At 42.7% G+C, this 19,766-nt stretch overlaps 2 protein-coding genes across 3 annotated transcripts in view; both read right to left on the reverse strand.

Annotated features, from left to right (window-relative positions):
• Window positions 1-5,843: 5,843 nt before the first annotated feature.
• BLOC1S2 (biogenesis of lysosomal organelles complex 1 subunit 2) lies at window positions 5,844-13,003 on the reverse strand. Of its 2 annotated transcripts, none has more exons than XM_004427949.3 (5): window positions 12,902-13,003; window positions 12,419-12,535; window positions 8,769-8,888; window positions 7,956-8,060; window positions 5,844-6,331 (listed from the first exon to the last, which is right to left on the reverse strand). In XM_004427949.3, exons 1-5 carry the CDS (start codon window positions 12,996-12,998, stop codon window positions 6,300-6,302), a joined length of 471 nt encoding a protein of 156 aa, XP_004428006.3. In that variant the 5' UTR covers window positions 12,999-13,003; the 3' UTR covers window positions 5,844-6,299. The 2 variants fall into 2 exon arrangements, with proteins under 2 accessions (XP_004428006.3, XP_087288575.1); XM_087432449.1 differs by lacking the exon at window positions 12,902-13,003 and adding an exon at window positions 12,697-12,832.
• Window positions 13,004-14,861: 1,858 nt separating this feature from the next.
• Window positions 14,862-19,766, reverse strand: part of PKD2L1 (polycystin 2 like 1, transient receptor potential cation channel) — a 35,007-nt gene continuing 30,102 nt past the window's right edge. Inside the window, exons 9-15 of the mRNA XM_004427950.2 lie at window positions 19,626-19,746; window positions 18,668-18,766; window positions 18,336-18,457; window positions 16,688-16,811; window positions 15,785-15,903; window positions 15,407-15,530; window positions 14,862-15,100 (exon numbers count right to left, since the gene is read on the reverse strand). Coding sequence (XP_004428007.2) covers window positions 14,927-15,100; window positions 15,407-15,530; window positions 15,785-15,903; window positions 16,688-16,811; window positions 18,336-18,457; window positions 18,668-18,766; window positions 19,626-19,746 — 883 coding nt within the window. The 3' untranslated portion in view covers window positions 14,862-14,926. The remainder of the gene's footprint in view (window positions 15,101-15,406; window positions 15,531-15,784; window positions 15,904-16,687; window positions 16,812-18,335; window positions 18,458-18,667; window positions 18,767-19,625; window positions 19,747-19,766) is intronic.

Genomic DNA, 19,766 nt, shown 5'->3' on the forward strand with positions numbered 1-19,766 from the left:
TCTACAATAGTCCACCTCATTTTTGGTTTTGTTTTTCATGATATTGACTTTTTTGGAGAGTTCAGGCCAATTGGTAGGAGACAACAGTGTATAACGAAATGAAAACAAAGGAGAGAGTTCCTGACAACTGAGGGGGAGGGAGGACTCACTAAGGGCAGTCAAGTAATTAAAAATTAACTAAAATATAAATAATTTTAAGGAAGAACCACAAAGTTCTGGGTTTTTTCACAACTTCTGCAATGCTTTTTGGGGAAATATTAAGTTCTTTGCCTCAATGATGCCCCTGCTTTGCTGGCACACTAAGAACAGGTGTTTTCTACTTTTTGATTAATACGGCACAGCCCAGGAGTGAAGATCAAGACTAAATCTTGAAGGAGAGTAGAGTTTTGCCAAACATGCAGGTAATAATTTCAGGAAGAAGAAACAACAGTAAGATATGAAAACTCATCAGTGGAATTCTGTATTGTTTTTACAACTTTCTTGCAAATCTAAATCTATTCAAAAATATAAAGTTTATGAAAAGAAAACCTATCCATGGGAATTTAAGTTAGCTCAAGATAGCTGAACACAGTTTAAGTGTCAGAGTAACAGGAAATGAAATTGAAAAAAGGAAAAAAAATAGGGGTGAAGATGCATGCTACGAAGTCTGGTTTTAGAATACACTTTCTTCTCAAGTGCACATGGAACATTCTCCAGAACAGATCATAGGTTAGGCCACAAAACAAGTCTCAACAAATTCAAGAAGATAGAAATTATATCAAGTATCTTTGCAACACAATGGTATGAAACTGGAATTCAATAACAGGAGGAAAATTAGAAAATTCACAAATATATGGAAACTAAACCACGCACTCCTGAGCAACCAATGGACCAAAGAAGAAATGAAAAGGAAAATCAAAAATTATTGAGACAAATGAAAATGGAAACACAACATACCAAAACTTATGGGATGCAGCAAAAGCAGTTCTAAGAGGAAAGTTTATAGCTATAAATGCCTATACTAAGAAAAAAGAAAGATCTCAAATAAACAACCTAACATTACACTAAAAGAACTAAAAAAAAAAAACTAGGCCCAAAGTTAGCAGAAGGCAAGAAATAATAAGATTAGCACAGAAATAAATGAAATAGAGAATGAGAAAACAATAGAAAAGATCAATGAAACTAAGAGTTGGTTTTTGGAAAAGAAAAACAAAATTAACAAAACTTTATTAGCTAGACTAACCAAGAAAAAAAGAGAGAGCTCTCATAAATAAAATTATAAATGAAAGAAGAGTCATTATGCCTGATACCACAGAAATACAAAGGATCATAAGAGAGTACTATGAACAATTATATGCCAACAAATTGGACAACCTAGAAGAAACTGATAAATTCTTAGAAACATACAATCTACCAAGACTGAGTCATGAAGAAATAGAAAATCTGAACAGACCAATAATAAGTAAGGAGTTTGAATCAGTAATCAAAAACCTCCAACGTAGAAAAGCCTGGGACCAGATGGTTTTACTGGTTTATTCTACCAAACATTTACAGAAGAATTAATTCCAATTTTCCTCAAACTCTTCCAAAAAATTAAGGAGGAGGGAACACTTCCAAACTCACTTTATGAGGCCAGCAATACCATGATACCAAAGCCAGATAAGGATACTACAAAAAAAGAAAACTACAGGCCAATATCTCTGATGAATATAGATGTAAAAATTCTCAACAAAATACTAGCAAACTGAATTCAACAGCACATTAAAAGGATCATACACCATGATCATGTGAGATTTATCCTTAGGATGCAAGGATGCTTCAACATATGCAAATCAATAAATGTAATACACCACATTAATAGAATGAAAGATAAAAATTGTATGATCATCTCAATAAATGCAGAAAAAGCATTTGACAAAATTCAACATCCTTTCACGACAAAAGAACTCTCAACAAATTGTATATAGAAGGAATGTACCTCAACATAATAAAGGCCATATATGACAAGCCCACAACTAACATCATACTCAACAGTGAAAGGTTGAAAGCTTTTCCTCTAAGATCAGGAACAAGACAAGTGTGCCCATTCTCACAATGTATATTCAACATAGTACTGGAAGTCCTAGCCAGAGCAATTAGGTAAGAAAAAAAATAATGAAAGGCATCCAAATTGTAAAGGAAGAGGTAAAATTGTCTCTGTTTGCAGATGACATGTTCTTTTATATAGAAAATCCTAAAGACTCTACCAAGAAACAGTTAGAACTAATATATGTATTCAGTAAAGTTGCTGGATACAAAAATCAACATATAAAAATCAGTTGTGTTTCTATACACTAACAACGAACTATCTGAAAAAGAAATAATGAAAACAATCCTGTTTACAATAGCATCAAAAACAATAAAATACTTAGGAATAAACTTAACCAAAAAGGTGAAAGATCTGTACACCGAAAACTATAAGCTATTGATGAAAGAAATTGTAGAAGACACAAATGGAAAGACATCCCATGTTCAAGGACCAGAAGAATTAGTATTGTTAAAATGTCCATACTACCCAAAGCCATCTATAGATTCAATGCAATCTCTATCAAAATTCCAATGGCATTTTTCACAGAAATAGAAAAACAATCCTAAAATTCATATGGAACCACAAAAGACCCTGAATAGACAAAGCAATCTTGAGAAAGAAAAACAAAGCTGGAGGTATCACACTTCCTGATTTTAAACTATATTACAAAGTGATAGTAATCAAAACAGTGTGGTACTGACATAAAAACAGATACATAGACCAATGGAACAGAATCTAGAGCCCAGAAATAAACCCATGATATACAGTCAGCTAATATTTGACAAGGAAGCCAAGAATACTCAATGGAGAAAGGATAGTCTTTTCAATAAATGGTATTGGGAAAACTGGATAGTCACATGCAAAAGAATGAAATTGGATCCCTATCTTATACCACTCATGAAAATTAACTCAAAATGGATTAAAGACTTAAATGTAATACCTGAAACTGTAAAACTCCTAGAAGAAAACAGGGAAAATGCTCCTTGACGTTGGTCTTGGCAATGATTTTTTGGATATGACACCAAAAGTACAAGCAACAAAAGCAAAAACATCAAATGGGACTACATCAAACTATAAAGCTGTACAGCAAAAGAAACAATCAACAAGCGGCCAGCCCAGTGACGCAAGCGGTTAAGTGCGCGCGCTCCACTGCGGCAGCCCGGGGTTTGCCAGTTTGGATCCCGAGCGTGCACGGACGCACTGCTTGGCAAGCCATGCTGTGGTGGTGTCCCATATAAAGTGGAGGAAGATGGACACGGATGTTAGCCCAGGGCCAGTCTTCCTCAGCAAAAAATGAGGATTGGCAGATGTCAGCACAGGGCTGATCTCCTCACAAAAAAAAAAAAAAAAGAAACAATCAGCAAAATGGAAAGGCAACCTACAGAATGGAAGAAAATAGTTGCAAACCATCTATCTGATAAAGGGTTAATATCCAAAATATATAAGAAACTCAAACAACTCAATAGCAAAAAAGCAAACAATCCAATTTAAAAATGGGCAAAGGACCTGAACAGATATTTTTCTAAAGACATACAATTGGCCAATAAGTACCTGAAAAGGTGCTCAACATCACTAATCATCAGGGAAATGAAAATCAAAACCACAATGAGTTATCACCTCACACCTGTTAGAATGGCTGTTATCAAAAAGACAAGAGATAACAAGTGCTGGCCAGGAGAAAAGGGAACCTTCGTTCGTGCACTGGGAATGTTCGTTGGTGGGAATGTAAGTTGGTACAGCCACTATGGAAAACAGTATGGAGATTCCTCAAAAAGTTAAAAATAGAATAACAATATGAGGGGGCCAGCCCGGTGGCATAGCGGTTAAGTGCGTGCACTCTGCTTCTGTGGCCCGAGGGTTCGCAGGTTCGGATCCTGGGCGCGTGCTGACGCACCACTTGTCAAGCCATGCTGTGGCAGCGTCCCATATAAAGTAGAGGAAGATGGGCATGCATGTTAGCCCAGGGCCAATCTTCCTTGGCAAAAAGAGGAGGATTGGCATTGGATGTTAGCTCAAGGCTGATCTTCCTCACAAAAAAAAGAAAAAAAATTAAAATAAAAAAAGAATAACAATATGATCCAGAAATCCCACTCTGGGTGTATACCCAAAGGAAATGAAATCACTATCTCAAAGAGATATCTGCACCCCCATGTTCATTTCAGCATTATTCACAGTAGCCAACACACGGAAACAACCTAAGTGTCCACAGATGGATGAATGGATAAAGAAAAGGTGGCCTATATATACAATGGAATATCATTCAGCCATAAAAAATACAGAAATCTTACCATCTACAACAACATGGATGAACCTTACGGGCATTATGCTAAGTAGAATAAATCAGACAGAGAAAGACAAATACTATATGATCCCACTTATATGTGGAATCTGAAAAAGCTGAACTCATAGAAACAGAGAGCGGATTGGTGGTTGCCAGGCGAAAATGGGGTGATGCAGGTCAAAGTATACAAACTTCAAGTCATAAGATGAATAAGCTCTGGGGATCTAACGTACGGTGTGGTGACTATAGTTAACAATACTGTATTGTATATGTGAAAGTTGCTAGGAGAATAGATCTTAAATGTTCTTACCACACACACACAAAAGATAACTATGTGAGTTGATGGATGTGTTAACCAACCTTATTGTGGTAATTTCACAATATATATCAAATCATCACATTATATACCTTAAACTTATACAATGTTATATGTCAATTATATTTCAATAAAGCTTGAAAAAAATAAAATAAGAACTACACCCCCTCCCCACACATATACTCAGAAAAAGCTATGGTATTTTCAGCTCTATCTTGGGAGAAACCTATATCCAAATGTAATTGGGGAGGTTGTCCACTATATATATATAAATATATCAATTTCAAAATGCTAGTTTCTGTGTCAGGATGTATATCTGGCCAAATATTTCAAATCTTGTATGAAAAACAGTTACAGAAAGTTTAATAAAGAACCAAAGGGAATTATATTAGAGTACTTCATCCTTAGAAACACAAAAGTGAATTGAAATATTTCATTAAAATTTTGGTTTCTAAGTAAAAAAAAAGAGTCTGGCTTTTTCAAAGAGGCCATGAGAAGGCACTAAAGGATTCTAAGTAGGAGGAGTAATGTGGCCAGCTCACATTTTAGAAAGATTGCTCTGGCAGCGGTTTGGAGGTTAAGTTGGAGGGATGGGTAAGATGAGAAGAGACCACAGCAATAGTCCAAAGGAGCAGAGGATAAACAATGGTGGTGTGGAACAGAGACAGTGGGAAATGACAAAAACAGAGTTAAGAACTCTTTTGGAGATGGAATTGGGGACCTCAGGCACCTTCCTAGCTGTTAACACCCAACTCTGGATAAGGTTGCCTGTCTTCCAAACTAGACTGATCAGTTAGTATCCTCCATCCACTAATATCTTTAGTCTGAAAGGAAGATGATCAGTTCCCCAGGAGCCACCCTGACTCTGCAGGCACAAGTAGGAAGATATTTTATAAAATGCTTATGAGTGGCAGCCTCACTTCCCCACCTAACACATACACACACATACATATCCTGTCTTTATCTTGACCACATTTCCAAAAGGGAGTACATATCAAAATGTCATCCATCCCCAGACATCTGACTCACACAGAGAAGAGACAGGAGGGGCCCATCAGATACACCAAGCTATCACACTTCTTTCTCTGTTTTTGCTCAGTCTAGAAGATTCCGCCTGAAATTAAGATTTTTTGTAATTTGCAATGTTATGGAAAAGTAAATTACTGACATTCACAAGGTGATAAACTGTAAAGAACAAGTCTGTTTTGTTTTCCTTTTTTAATTTAGAATCTTGTTAGCAATACGTTAGTGTCATTAATAGAAAAAAACAACCATGTACAGAGTAACTCAAAATCCAGCCATTTAAGAAAATAACGTAGTGATCAACTATGACCAGAGAAAATAGGTCCTCTCATTTGATTCTATTGGCAAGCCCAGGTTTATCCCAAACTTTGAGAGACTCTCTGTCCTGAATGGATGATGAAGCATTCAAGTAAAATGTAAGGAGCTATAAGTGTGAGTTTCCAACGGATACTGCCTCAAAAAAGTTCAGGAGTAGCCATAGTCCTCCAGTTTACTCCAATGTGGTGATGTTTCTGGGACGACGAGCATAGTTTCCTTTTGAGGAGTTTTGACAATTCATCAACCTCAGGATTCAGGTCTTATAAAACATTCTTCCACATTAAAAAAAACTTGGTCCCACAGGAATCAATTTTTCATCGCTTCTCCAGCTTCTTATACTTGGCTTCTGCAGGGGGGGAGAGAGAGAGGAAGTTATATTTTTTAAAACTAGCTCTTACAAAGATACTTTTTAGTCAGCATTTCCAGGCAAATTCAAAAATGTCTGTATTATATTTTTTAAAAAATCTATTAGCACGGCCAGCCCACTGGCGCAGTGATTAAGTTCACACACTCCGCTTCAGCGGCCCAGGGTTCACAGGTTTGGATCCTGGGCGTGGACCTACACACCGCTCATCAAGCCACGCTGTGGCAGCGTGCCACACATAAAATAGAGGAAGATGGGCACAGCTGTTAGCTCAGGGCTAATCTTCCTCAGCAAAGAGAGGAAGACGGGCAATGGATGTTAGCTCAGGGGCCAATCTTCCTCAAAAACAACAACAAAAAATTCTATTAGCTTCAATCTCATCAGCTGTCCAAATTGTGCCCAAACTGTATGCACACCATAAATGTTAACTATCATATTAGCTAAGAACAGATATTTGGATATCTGTCCAGATATCATCGACGTGCACAACTTAAGATTGGAATCAAACACAAACAAACACAGAATTAAGAACCCAACACAAGTTCACTAAATTCTAACCCTGTCATCAGCACCTGCTCACTGGGTCCACCAGGATTAAGTAGATCTATGGGCACTTGAGCCAACAAGAGCCTTACTAAGCACAGGAAATTGCCTGTCCAGGCACTGTCCCAGGCACCCAGCCATACTGGAACTCTCAGTAAGTGTAAATGTATGTTTCACCTTTTATTTTCTTATCCCTACCCCTCACTCTAGGAAAGCAACTTTGAAAGATACAGAAATTTAAAAAACCATCAGATAAGCCTCTTAATGTTACACATTCCCTTTTTCTTTAAAACTTTGAAGGCGCCTAGTACAATGCCTTCTACATAAGGTTCACAGTCACCATTTAGTAAATTTATCTGTGGACGATGAAACTGTTAATCACCACCCATGTCAAATCTCAGTGTGCTACAAACCACTCTCATGAAGTAGTCAACAACTGTCAGTGATGAAAATAAAGTAATCTGTAAATTATATTTAGGATAAAAACAGCTTCATTATTTTTAACCATGGATATAAAAGCCAGAGCCAGTTAGCAAGGAATTAACACTAAAAGTACCAGTTTCCTCCTTAAAGGAAAAGTAACCCTTCAAGAAAACCCGTGATTGACTATTGTTTTTCAAGACATATATCTACGTTATTAAAGATGCTTCAGCCTATTGAACCACAATTATGAGCTTGGGCTTTGTAATCAATCAGACCTGGTTTGGAATATAACTCTTCCACATACTAGCTTTGTGTCCTTAAGTAAGTTACTTAACCCGTTCATCCAGTTTCCTCTTCTATAGAATGAGGATAAAAATCGTGTACTTACCTCATAGATTATTGGGAGGATAAAAAACACAATACATGCAAAACACTAAGAACAGTGCCTGATATATCTTTAAGTACTCACGAAATGTTATTTTTATTACTACTACTAATAAAAAATTACTCTCAAGAGGTTTTTGTGAAGATTAAAATAGATCATTGCACACACACCATAAATATGAACTATCATATTAGATAAGGTTATATTGGCAGGGAGGTACTCTTATCAAATCAAAACAGCAATAAAAATGCTTACCCAGTTTTTTTGAATATGCATCCAGCTTGTAGGCTGCCTGCTCTAGAGCTGCTACCTGCTCCTCAATTACATTGATCTGATCCAGATAAGGCTGCAGTCCAGCATCTTTAAAAACAAAGACAGACCACAGGTTTATATGGCATCAACAAGGAGTATATATAAGAGTGGAAAAGGAAGAATGCTAGCGTCTCTCCAGCTCTGCCTAAGACAGACTAGGTAGGGTGACGTGATTCTGATCACCAACAGGGCAGATGCTTTAGAAGACAGCAGCTGGCTGATCAGGCTTCACTATGACCTAGACAAAGTTAAGTCTCTCTCATCTACTAATTTTCCTCTCTTTTAAATTCCTTGCTCCTCAAGCAACCTTTCCATTACTGATTCAGTTTCTTGGGTACTCCCAGACCAAGAAAGAGGGCCCTCAAGACAGGGAACACAAATATAAGTCGATGCAACATATATTCTACCAGTCTAAATTAGCATTTTCCATTTATAGATGTTCTAGTTTCCTGTTTATAGAGTGGTCCTTTACGGATTTCACTGTTAAATCAATTCACCAGAATCTGGCCACCCTTCCTCAGCCCCATCTCTTTCCAGGAATTTGATTCTGATCAAATCAAGATTCAGAAGCAGAAATAACCATATCACCAAAGCATGCTAATCCTCAGAATGAAAGAAAGTCACTTTAACTTTGTAATTCACTTTCAGAAAATGAGCTCATTGAGGACAGGGGCCATGTTCCCTTCCCTTCTCCACGGCCCCAAGCACAAAAGAACATTAAATAAAACATGTTTAATTATAAAAATTATTACTTACACTTCTGGTTTAAGTCCTTTAAGTTTCTACTAATGTTTATAGCAATATCTTTCATTTCAAGATACTTCAGGCTGGTTAGTTTATTCATATTTTCCAGGAGCTTATAGTCTTCACTGGTGGCTTTAAAACAAACAGAAGATGTGATGCCTTTAAGACTTGTATTAGATCAGTGGAATGTGGAATTACAGGCCAAATGGCAGTTCAAGGCAGGGCCTAGGGAATGTTAAAGGAGCGGGCCACTTTTGATCTACGACATTTATATTCAGCCTGTGGACTCTGAATGTCTAAGTAGAAACTCAGGCAACAATTAGCAAACTATTTAAACCAAATAAGATCTAGAAGCACCAGGAGCTTAGTCGGAAAGGGAAATGATAACCTCATGTCCCAAGAAAAGGAAGGTGAAATAGTCTTGGTACCTCTACAGCATGAAAACATGTAATTTGGGAGATGGCATCATAAATATATATATATATATCAAAAAATATATATATATATATCAAAATATATATATATCAAAATATATATATATCAATATATATATCAAAATATATATATCAAAATATATATATATCAAAATATATATATCAAAATATATATATATATAAAATCAACTAGGACCTCATCACTTCTTAGTATCTCATTTATTACTGTGTGATTCTATATTACATTTTATGCACTGACTTTTCCAAACCATTTGCAACCTTCTCATATACTCTATTCCCTTCCCTAGCCCTACTCAAAGCAAATGGCCTCTACTCCAATTTTCCTGAAAGCCAAGTCCACTTACATAAGCTGCCTCAACCTTTCTGCCTCACTTCTAAACTCCTCTGTACCTTAATATCTTCCCAAGAGGCAGAAGTGTTCCTACTCTTGCCAAGACAACTCCTCCTACCGTGCTCTGGATCCCAAACCCTTCCACCTCTTCAGAGCCTCTCTTCAATCATCTTCTTTCTCTTGAATTTCCAAACTTTCTCCATCCTGGCACCCTCCTCTCTATCTAGAAATATATTCAGGTTTCCTCCAGCCCCAAAGTACTCCATCTATTCTGCTACACCTACATCTTCTGCTCAGTAAAGCAAAGGCGCTTCACTGCTAAACCTTTTGAAAGAGTAGGTTACGCTCACCACTTCCTCTTCCTCACCATTCACTCATGTAAACCCTGGCAGTCTGGCCTCTGCCCTCACCATCCAGAGAAATTACATGCTCCAAAATTATCAGTGCTCTCTTAACCACCAAATCCTTGGCATTTTCTCAATTTCTATCCTCTTGAACCTCTCCATTGTATCTGACACTACTAATCTCCCTCTCTTCATGAAATGTTCATTTCCCTTAGCTGCTATAGCATTTTCTAATCTCTCTCAAACTGCTCTTTTTAGGTTTCTATGCCAGATCCTTTCTCATCCAACCCCCTTAACTATCAGTTTTCAACTTTTCTTCAGCTGTGACACATGACTGAAGTTTACCTAGGTGGCACATTCCCATCGGCATTCCCAGGGTTATGCTAGCTTCTTCTCAAACTCAAAAAAGCATTTGTGCAAGTAAGAATGACAATCATAGGGAAATTACAATCTTCTTAAAATTAATTTTATAATAAATAAATCATTTGGAAGCCTAGGTTCTTTAAGTACTGTTATTAAAGAAAAATTAATTGTCCTATACAGGCATTCCCTGAGATTTTAGTCTAGGCCCACTTCTCTACCTCTAAGCTCTCTCTTGGCAATCTCCTCCTGAACAGCCTCAACTCACACCATCATGCGGGTAACTCCCAAATCTGTTTCTCCTGCTCTGATCCCTTTCTGAGCTCTAGACTCACATGTACAAGTCACATGTTCTGGTAATCTCTAAAATCAGCCTAGCCAAAACTGAAAATATTATTTTGACACTAAACCTGGTTCCTCTTTCCAACTTCCCTATTTTGGCTGACGGCACCACCCAAGCTTAAAACCTCAGACACGTCTTAGGCTGCTCTATCACTTAATACCCACTTCAACAAGTCCTATAAATTCCACATCTGTAATGTTCTTGCACCCATGCTCTCCTTCCCACTCTTCTTCTCATCAGTCTGTCACAGACTATCATTATTTTTCATCTGAAATATTGCTCATTTGTCTCTGGTCTCTCTCCTCCATATCCATACTCTCACTGCTATCAAATTAATCTCTCTAGGGGCTGGCCCAGTGGTGTAGGGGTTAAGTTCACGCGCTCCGCTTCAGCGGCCCGGGGTTTGCAGGGGGTTTGCAGGTTCGGATCCCAGGCGCAGACCTACGAACCACTCATCAAGCCATACTGTGGCAGGCGTCCCACATACAAAGTAGAGGAAGATGGGCATGGATGTTAGCCCAGGGCCCATCTTCCCCAGTAAAAAGAGGAGGATTGGCATGGATGTTAGCTCAGGGCTGATCTTTCTCATCAAAAAAAAAAAAAAAACAAAATTAATCTCTCTAAAACAAAGGTCACACACTCAAATACCTATGAGCCAGCAAGATAATGTAAATGAGTGAAGCAAGCCAGGTGTACGCAGATCAGACATACAAGAAAATTATTCACTTCCACAAAGAAATATGGTTTTTCCCACTTCTTGGCACATGCAGTGCTCTTAATCTATTATTTACTTGACCAATTTTGAAATATTGGTACAGAAAACCATTTATGTACCACTACGAAAAAAGCAAGAGTATAGGAATAGTGATAAATGGCAACTGACACCAGGTCTAAATAAAAGGGAGAAAACCGAGTGCTGGGGACAAACTGTGTAGCACTAGTCTATTTAAAAGAGACAGCTGCTCAACTATAGTCAATTATAGCTTTGCAAGAACAGGGGCTAGTATTGCCAAATCTTTGGAATTTTTAAAGAGAAGCCAAAAATCTAGATTTTGTTACTTGGTTTCTCTTGCTCAGAAATAAATAAATAAGTAAGTAAATAAATTAGAGACTCACAACCACTCCTATTCTGCCTCAAGCCTTTTCTTATAGATTCTAGTTCCCAATTTAGCTCACAGCAATTTCCTGGGGAAGTGAAACAATGTAATAAATGCTTCTAAGAGGCCACACTGGATCAGCTTCACTTTTTAGACCCTCCTCCACACATAGGTCATATGTTCACCCGGAAACACACGCTAGACCATAAAATTAATCGTGTCCCAAAGGATGGGTCACCAAACCCTCAGACCAACCTAACAGGTCCCTAAATCTGCAGGTCACTGCCCATTCCCCAATTTCATTTCTCTTTGCCTCAGTAAATACATCTGCTTTAGCCAAACAAACTGCTTGCTTATACCACCTCACTTACCAGTCGTTTCCCCCTTTTCAGCCAACTATTCGCTTCACAACCCTGCTCAAAACACACCTCGCCCAAGGAAGCACTTCTTGATGAATTTTTTGTTGTTGTTCTCTCCGCAATAGTCTACACTACGGAGGCCTGCAGAGTTGTATTAAGTATTCTTACGTGTTTCTGAAAGCAGTTCCTGAATTTCTCCAGAGAAGAATGGACCTCTTTCCTTCCCATTCACGACCTCCCCAAACTTCTAAGAGACAAGTTTATTTCAGGGCACGCGGGGTTAGGGAGGGAGCCGCAGACTGATGCTGCTAAAGCATCTCACTGGTCTCCCGGAGCTCCAGCGAGTGGTGCACAGCCCTGCCGGAATCCTCACCCGTCAGTTCCCCAGTCAGGTAAGTTGCCATTTTGGAGAACATGTCCCGGCAGAGCTCAGTGATGTCAGCCTCAGCGGGCTCCTTTGCTTCCTCAGCTGTCTCCACCGCGGCATCGTCTGGGACAAGGAAGAACGAGTAAGTGTCCTGCCCTATAACCCGGTCCCAATACAGCCACAGCAGCCTCTCCCTACTTCCCTCCACCTGTCTTCATTCCACCAAGTCGGCTCCATTCTCCATGTGCCATAATTTCAAGTCCCTCACTTCGTCCTTGCCCCACCTGGCACGCCAGCTCTGCTTTCTGGCCCCGGCCCCTGGCTCACACCCGATCCCGCAGCCAAACCATCTCAGACATCCTGACAGGACAAACACTCGCGCACACACAGGCGCGCCCCTTTGACCTGCCTACTCCTGCCAGGTGAGCCCCGGCATCCCGGAGCCCCAGTCCTCCCACTGGACACTTCATCCCCACCCACTCAGCGTACCTCGAACCGGCTCCTCCCGCTGGGTGGAGAGGACACCCTCGGCAGCCGCCGCCATGCCTGGTACCGCGCTGCTTCCTGTTCTGGGATGCCTGCGCATGCGCACCGGATGCGCCCCGCCCTCCCTGCCCTGGATTCGCAACCAGGGATCCTCCGCCTCTAGGCGAAATCCTGTCGCAGCTGTTGAGTAACAGCAGAGTGTGAGCACGAAGCCGAAATCCAAGCTAAGACTGGCTATCGTGACTCGCCGCCAAGAGTCTCAACGTCTGAAACTGAGAATGCGCTCTTTCCTGCGGCCGTTCACTGGAGGGGTCACTAGTCTAGTAAGACCCAGGACTTGTCCGGGTTGAGCCCGGGGTTGCCTGCTGACCACAGTCACCGGAAACAGCTCACACCCTCCCCAGAGAATCCGCACCCCGGCAGGTATAAGTGGCCAAAAGACTGCTGAGTGAATCCATGCTTTCGAAGATAGTCTCATCCAGGCTTTGGGAAACCTTCAGGCATTGATCTTTGAGCGGAAATACTCTCCCTTCCAATGTCCTAGATTAAGACCAACATATTGGCCCCTTTTTCTTAAACTGTAGGCTGGCACCTACTTCTCTTCGATTGATACAGCCTTTGTTGAGAAAGCTTAGATGATAACTTTTTTAGGGCTAGGATACACTCTGGTTATCTTAATTGCACTCAGCTGTTTCACAAGTCCCCTAGGTGTATAGAGTGTACTTCATGGGGTGGGAGAACAGAGGTGGCTGAAGGGAATGGAGGAGAAAAGGCGACTGGGAAGCAACGGAAGGTGCAAAATGAGGAAGGGATAAAGGTCACAGGGGAAGGGAGAGGGAATATATAGCAGGACTCCGGATGCAGACCTGTACACCCAAAATCTTGGTGTAGGAGTTTTTTGACTTATCTCTGGTTATCCTCCATCTGCACTCTCTCACCTCCCACACCCTACACCACACACACACACACACACACACACACAAAACAGCTACCCACCACCCCAGAGTAAGGACTACCTTACTCTCTTCACCCTGAGGACCAAATCTCCTAGGTCACTGTCTCCACTCTCTCCAATGGTACAATCATAGCACTCACCATTTCAAACCATTCTTACCAGCCAGGAATTCTTACTTCAGGACTCCTGCGGCAGCCCAGCTCCTTCACATTGTCACTGCCCTCACTCTACACCTCCTAGCGGGGATGAGCTTTTCCCAGCCCAAGTACAAGGATGGCTCACAGTTCCAGCCTCTCTTTTTCCCCCTACAGTCCCAGAAGCAAGTGCAAAGTCCTGGTTTTCCCAAGGATTTTTATTGATCGTCACCAGGGAAACCCACATTTTGGTATGGAAGGGTAGATTCAGAGCCCACCACATTTTAGTCCAAAGATCTCTGAATCCTGAGGTCATTTCTTTGCTGGATTCTCCTCAGGCTCCATCTTCATCTCCTGGTTTTCAGGCCCCCCAGTTCCCAGCGTTCAGTGGAATGTCCAGAGCAGCCCCTCCACTTAGCCTTCATGAACTTTGCCCTGGGGGGGTGTCACTCCAACTCCTCTGCAACATTGTAACCATCCGGCAGGAGAAAGTCTCCTCTCCTCTAAGGCTTCCCCTTCTCTTTCACAGGGAAACTCTGTGGGAAAGACAAGAATCCCAGGGGTGCTAGTAGCAGGTCTCTAGATGCACAAAGAATAGGTTTCACTGGCAAGTAGGAAGACATCTAGATTATGCTACTCTCTCGGCTTCTACTTTTTTCACAAATCATGACTATCCAGGTGCTTAGAGAAAGTCATTACCCTCCCTGCCTTCCTTTATTCTGTTTATTGACCTTTTTTTCTTTTAAACATCACCGCAGAGCTAGGAGCACAGGGAGTGAGAGGCCCAGTGGGAAATGTTATTTCACAGAGCTACATGGCTACACACAGAAACACTGAATCACAAGCCTAAGCATGATGCCCAGCGACACACAGAAACATTGGCTCAAAAGGCCAGACATAGGGTGGGACTCAACAGCAGCAGTGGTGGGATCTACTACCCTAGAAGTGGAGGGCATGTGCCAAGGGAGTTTCTGGGGAGGCAGTGAGAGAGGAGTCTGCTGCCTGATGCTTTAGGACCCTTCCCCTACCACTGTCCTGCCAACCCTGGACTTCCCAGGGGGCTGGAGTCACAGCTGGAACCGGCTGCATGTGCTCCCAAATGCCTTGTTCCCCCTGTTGGAAGAAAAAGGGACAGGTCATTTGAAGGAAGAGTTCGTGCCCCACTTTCCTTTTACCTGGAAAATCTGGATCTGATTCACCAACCTTAGACCATCTCCTAGAGGCCAAGGCAGCCCTCAGGCCAAAGCAACTAACCCCAGGCCTCCCCTCCACCCCCCATCTCCTCTGATACACTGACTATTGTGAAGAACATGTTGCCTCAGGAGCCTGAAAACATGTTTTGCCTCTACCCACTGAGTGGAAAAAATGGTAGAGTTCAGCTGTGGGGAGCCAAGAGGACCCAGGTGAAGGACTAGTCACCATGCCTGGGGAAGGAGCCAGCTGCCCCTTCTTCTCCAGCATCTTCAGCTTTGAGCCCACAGCATCAACCTGGGACATGACTCCTTCTAAGATAGTCTCCAGCTGCAGAACTCTCCTTGTGAGCCTGTGCAGAATTTGAGAGAGACCAAGGGAGCAGAAATATGTGTCTGAGGGGCTAGGGATCTATAGGGGCAGGGAGGGTAGAATGATGTGTGTCTGGATGGGAGCAAGGAAAGTAAGGCCTAGCCTTGTAGGGAGAATTAAAGCAGGGGCAGAGGTTCTCCCTGGGATAAGGATAGGGAATTGGAAGATTGTGGAAAAAAGCTCAAGGTAGGGTATTATAAACACAATCAGCCTTGGGCCCCTGGTGGCACATACGTATAGAATTCTTCTCCTGAAACACAGCCACCTGCTCTGGCAGCCTCTGGACCCGACTCGCCTGGTGGGCTACTCACAATGGACCGGCCCAGGTGCTCAATGTCAGTGTTGAGGGCCACCTGATTAGGAAGTCAGAAGTCAGAGAGAAGATGATGACTCTGAGAAGCCATCAGCTCCTGTTCCATCACCTGCTCTAATGGGCTCTCGGGTCTAGGCCTTTTGCTCCAATTCTTGCTATTCCCCTTCCCTCTGAAACTCAGGGGACAAAGGGATCAAAGTGGTGGTGTTGGACACAAAGCTGGCCCAACCTCTGGGAGGGAATCACCTCCTAAGGAAACAAAACACGAGCCCCTTGAAGTCTTCGTTAGTGAGGCACTCACTAGAAGCCAACTCAGTTTGGGAGAAGAGGGACAGTACCAGAATTCCCGGCACGTTCCCTCCTGCCCTTGACTTCTTGGTCTACACTGGATAGGGATGAAGCACGCATAGCAAAGGCAGCTAAGGATCAGAGTTAAAAATTCAAAGGAGAAGGCAAGTCCTCAGGAGGAATTGTCATGGTTTCTTGGGCAGTTGATCCTTTACCCCTAAGACTGTTTGAGAGCAATGGTTCTCAACCTTGGCTATGCATTGGAATCACCTGGGGAGTTTTTTAAAGTACTGCCGTCTGGACCCCCCAAACCCCGAGCAGTTCTGGTCTAGGGTATGTGACTTGTGATGAGGATTTTAAAAAACCCCACCAAGGTATTATAACGTACAGTGGTTTGAGAACCACTATTCTAGAGAGCTCTTTCCTGCCCATCTATCAGAGGATTTTCAGTTTGGGTTTGTGTCCTGGGTGTGTTGCAGGGAGGGGAGGGTGAGTAATTTCTTTATGCTGCCTCTCCACCAACCAGCTGGGCTCACCCTCTCCCCCTCCAGGTCCTGTTGCATTTGTTCCTGCTCCTTCTCATCCGGGATGCGATTCCCATCTTGGTCAAATCTGGAGAAGGTGGCCATGAGCTCAGTGAGATGCTCTGCATGCCCCAGTCTGAGGAGAACAGGATGATGAAATGACTTCTGGCATGCCGTGGCTGTGATCTCTCAATTATGGACCCCCCCTTTTGCTAGACTCTGCAAGAGTCTTGCTCTCTGAGGAAGAAGGGGACCACATAGGAAAGCCAGAATCTCTAAGGTCTAGCAATGTTACCCCCAAGAAATCACTTGAATCTATTTCTTCCCCCACTGACTCCTGCTGATTAGGTTCAGGCCCTCGTGATCTCCTACAGGGATTATTGAAAAATCTTTTTTTTTTTTTTTTTTTTTTGTGAGGAGTTCAGCCCTGTGCTAACATCTGCCAATCCTCCTCTTTTTTTGCTGAGGAAGACGGCCCTGGGCTAACATCTGTGCCCATCTTCCTCCACTTTATATGGGACGCCGCCACAGCATGGCTTGCCAAGCAGTGCGTTGGTGCGCGCCCGGGATCTGAACCAGCGAACCCCGGGCCGCCGCAGCGGAGCGCGCGCACTTAACCGCTTGCGCCACCGGGCCGGCCCCTGAAAAATCTTTTTGCCTCTAAATAACCTGCCCCTCACCCAGCTTCCCCTTCACTTCCTCCCCCTGAAATCCATCCTGCATAATGCAACTAGAGTAATTAATCTTTCTAAAGTGCTGGTCTAAATATACCCCTTCCCTGCTTAAAATTCCTCCCGGGCACCCTATTCTTTGGATAGAGTAGTGGTGTTTGAGGTCTTTCCCAATGTTGCCCTTGCCTGTTTCTCTGGCCTCATCTCCTGCTATGACCCACCTTTCATTTGATACCTTAGCGATGCTTAACTACTTTTTACTTCTGTATATGTTGCTCAATTTTGGACTTCTATGCCTTTGTATATGCTTTTATCTCTCTTAGAATGGACTTTTGCTGCTCCTCCATGTGTAAGTTATCATCCTCCAAAACCCTATTCAGACATCACCTCTTCCAGGAAGCCTTCCCTTAAGCTCAGAGATAGAACTGATCACTCTTTTTACTCCATGCTCCGTCTTCCAGTCACTTCTTTTGTTGAACTTGTTCTATGATTCAGTTTATTTGCTTACATGTCTATGAACTCTTGGAGGACAAAGACTTTGTCTCATTTAATTGTGTGCCCTACTCGTTGCCTGGCCCCCAGCTGGTATCACAATATATTTGTTCAATATTTGTTAATATGTTTAACTGGCACGCAAGGAGAGAATAGATAAAGGAATAGACCAGTGTTTGTGGGGGAGCATAGAACCAAGATCAGAGTTTTGTAGGGGTGAGGGATGTATACAATGATTAGGGAATTATATTATTACATTTGTCCTAAGAGTTGTTCAACAAGGTCCAGAACGTTATAGAACATGGTCAGAGACCATTAAACCACGGGCACAATTCTGAAGGTCAGGATCAGAGACCTACAGGCCAAGGTCAAAGGCCTATTAGCCAAGATCAGGGGCCCGTAAGCCAAGGTCAGAGGGTTATCGGAAAAAGGTATATGGTTGAGGGCCAAGGGCTTATAGACCAATGTCAGAGAAAGCTGGATCTCTGATTGCTCACTGTCTCAAGGTGTTGGTGAAATCCTCGAGCTGGATCTCCTGCTCCCCACCCTGCAGGACCTTCTTTACATCTGAAACCCGCTCCTTCCTCAGACGCAGCCTCAGTAGGGTCTTATTGTAGCCCTGGAAGGAGAAAGGAAACAGGCAGCAGTTCCCACAGTCTCCTCATCATCCCTTGCTTCCACCGCCACCCACGGGGTGCCAGGCATCCAAGGATAAGTTGAAGGCACACAAGGGCACAGGCCTCTATACCAGTCAGGAACAGACCAGGGCACAGAGCCTTGGACCTGGGCCCTGATGCAGATGTACAGCTCAAGGATACTGATTAGTCACCTGTTTCAGGAGGTCGGAAAGCTGCAGCTCATCCTTCTGTCTGGCCAACTCCTCCTTGACCTCTGAGTATGTGTCATTGATGATGGCCAGGAACATGTTCTGGAGGATAAAGCAGGGACCTGGGTGCTTACCCCCAGACCCACTAGCAGCGTGGAGCCTACTGACCCTATTAATGTCCCAGACACATGTTCTAAAGCGGCCAGTGCTTTCAACCCCAGCTCTGCAGCTCGCTAACCCCCACATCTCAGGGTCCCCAGGGCCCAGCCTTTCAGCACAATCCTGTTAGGAATGGGTTATGCTACCTCATCAACCTGGTGTCCTCACTCAGTTGCTGCAGTAACCTGACCACAAAGATACCGCAATGTATGCCACAGATCTCCTTCATGTAGGGGCCCAGCAATCACTGAAGCCAGAAACTTTTCAAGGTGAGAGTATAATTGTGCTTTCTTTACCATCTGTCTTTCATCCCTGTCTGTAACCGCATCCATTGAGCAAATAAGGAAACCTGCTGGCTTTGTTAATAAAAATCAAACCCAATCTTTCATGGTTGGCAAGGAGAGAGAAAATACAAAGCAGTGGTAGTAGAAACAGCCAGGGATCCCCAGAGGAAGGGGAGTCTTGGAGAACAAGTGCAGAAGCTTCCAGGTGCAGCTACTTGTCCTCATGGGGCACTTTTCTCTCCCTTTCCATCCTCGGAGGATAGGGGTTGATTTTAGTGAGGGAGCCTACAGATTCCCCTATACTCTGCAAACTGCCCAACTGTGCTGACCACACTGACCACATTAGCCAGCTCTCAGAAGATCCAGAAGCACCCTCCGTGACTCTCCATCCTTGATTTGAGAAACCCATCATAATCTAGAACATGGTGGAGAGGTGGGCATCAAAACCCCACCCTGCAGGCCCTCCAAATCTCCATCCCTCAGGTTCCTCAATTTCCACCCCACAGAGGGAAGCTCACCAGGAGCACGAAGAAGACGAAGAAGACATAAGTGACAAAGTAGGTAGGTCCCAGGATGCGGTTGGCATTGTCGATAGCATTGTAGTCAAAGTCTCCAAGGATGATCCGGAACTGAGTGAAACTGAGAGACCAGGGTCTGGC

This window comes from Ceratotherium simum, chromosome 6 (genome assembly GCF_057802395.1).
Source record: "Ceratotherium simum simum isolate JZ-2026a chromosome 6, ASM5780239v1, whole genome shotgun sequence".
Classification (NCBI taxonomy): domain Eukaryota; kingdom Metazoa; phylum Chordata; class Mammalia; order Perissodactyla; family Rhinocerotidae; genus Ceratotherium; species Ceratotherium simum.

Coding starts and splice junctions, on each gene's coding strand:
- BLOC1S2 (XM_004427949.3), bottom strand. CDS start 12,998: ATGCGCAGGCATCCCAGAACAGGAAGCAGCGCGGTACCAGGCATGGCG. Junction 8,061..8,768: donor AAAGGACTTAAACCAGAAGT/GTAAGTAATAAT, acceptor TTGTTTTTAAAG/ATGCTGGACTGCAGCCTTAT. Junction 6,332..7,955: donor TGCATATTCAAAAAAACTGG/GTAAGCATTTTT, acceptor CCCCCCCTGCAG/AAGCCAAGTATAAGAAGCTG.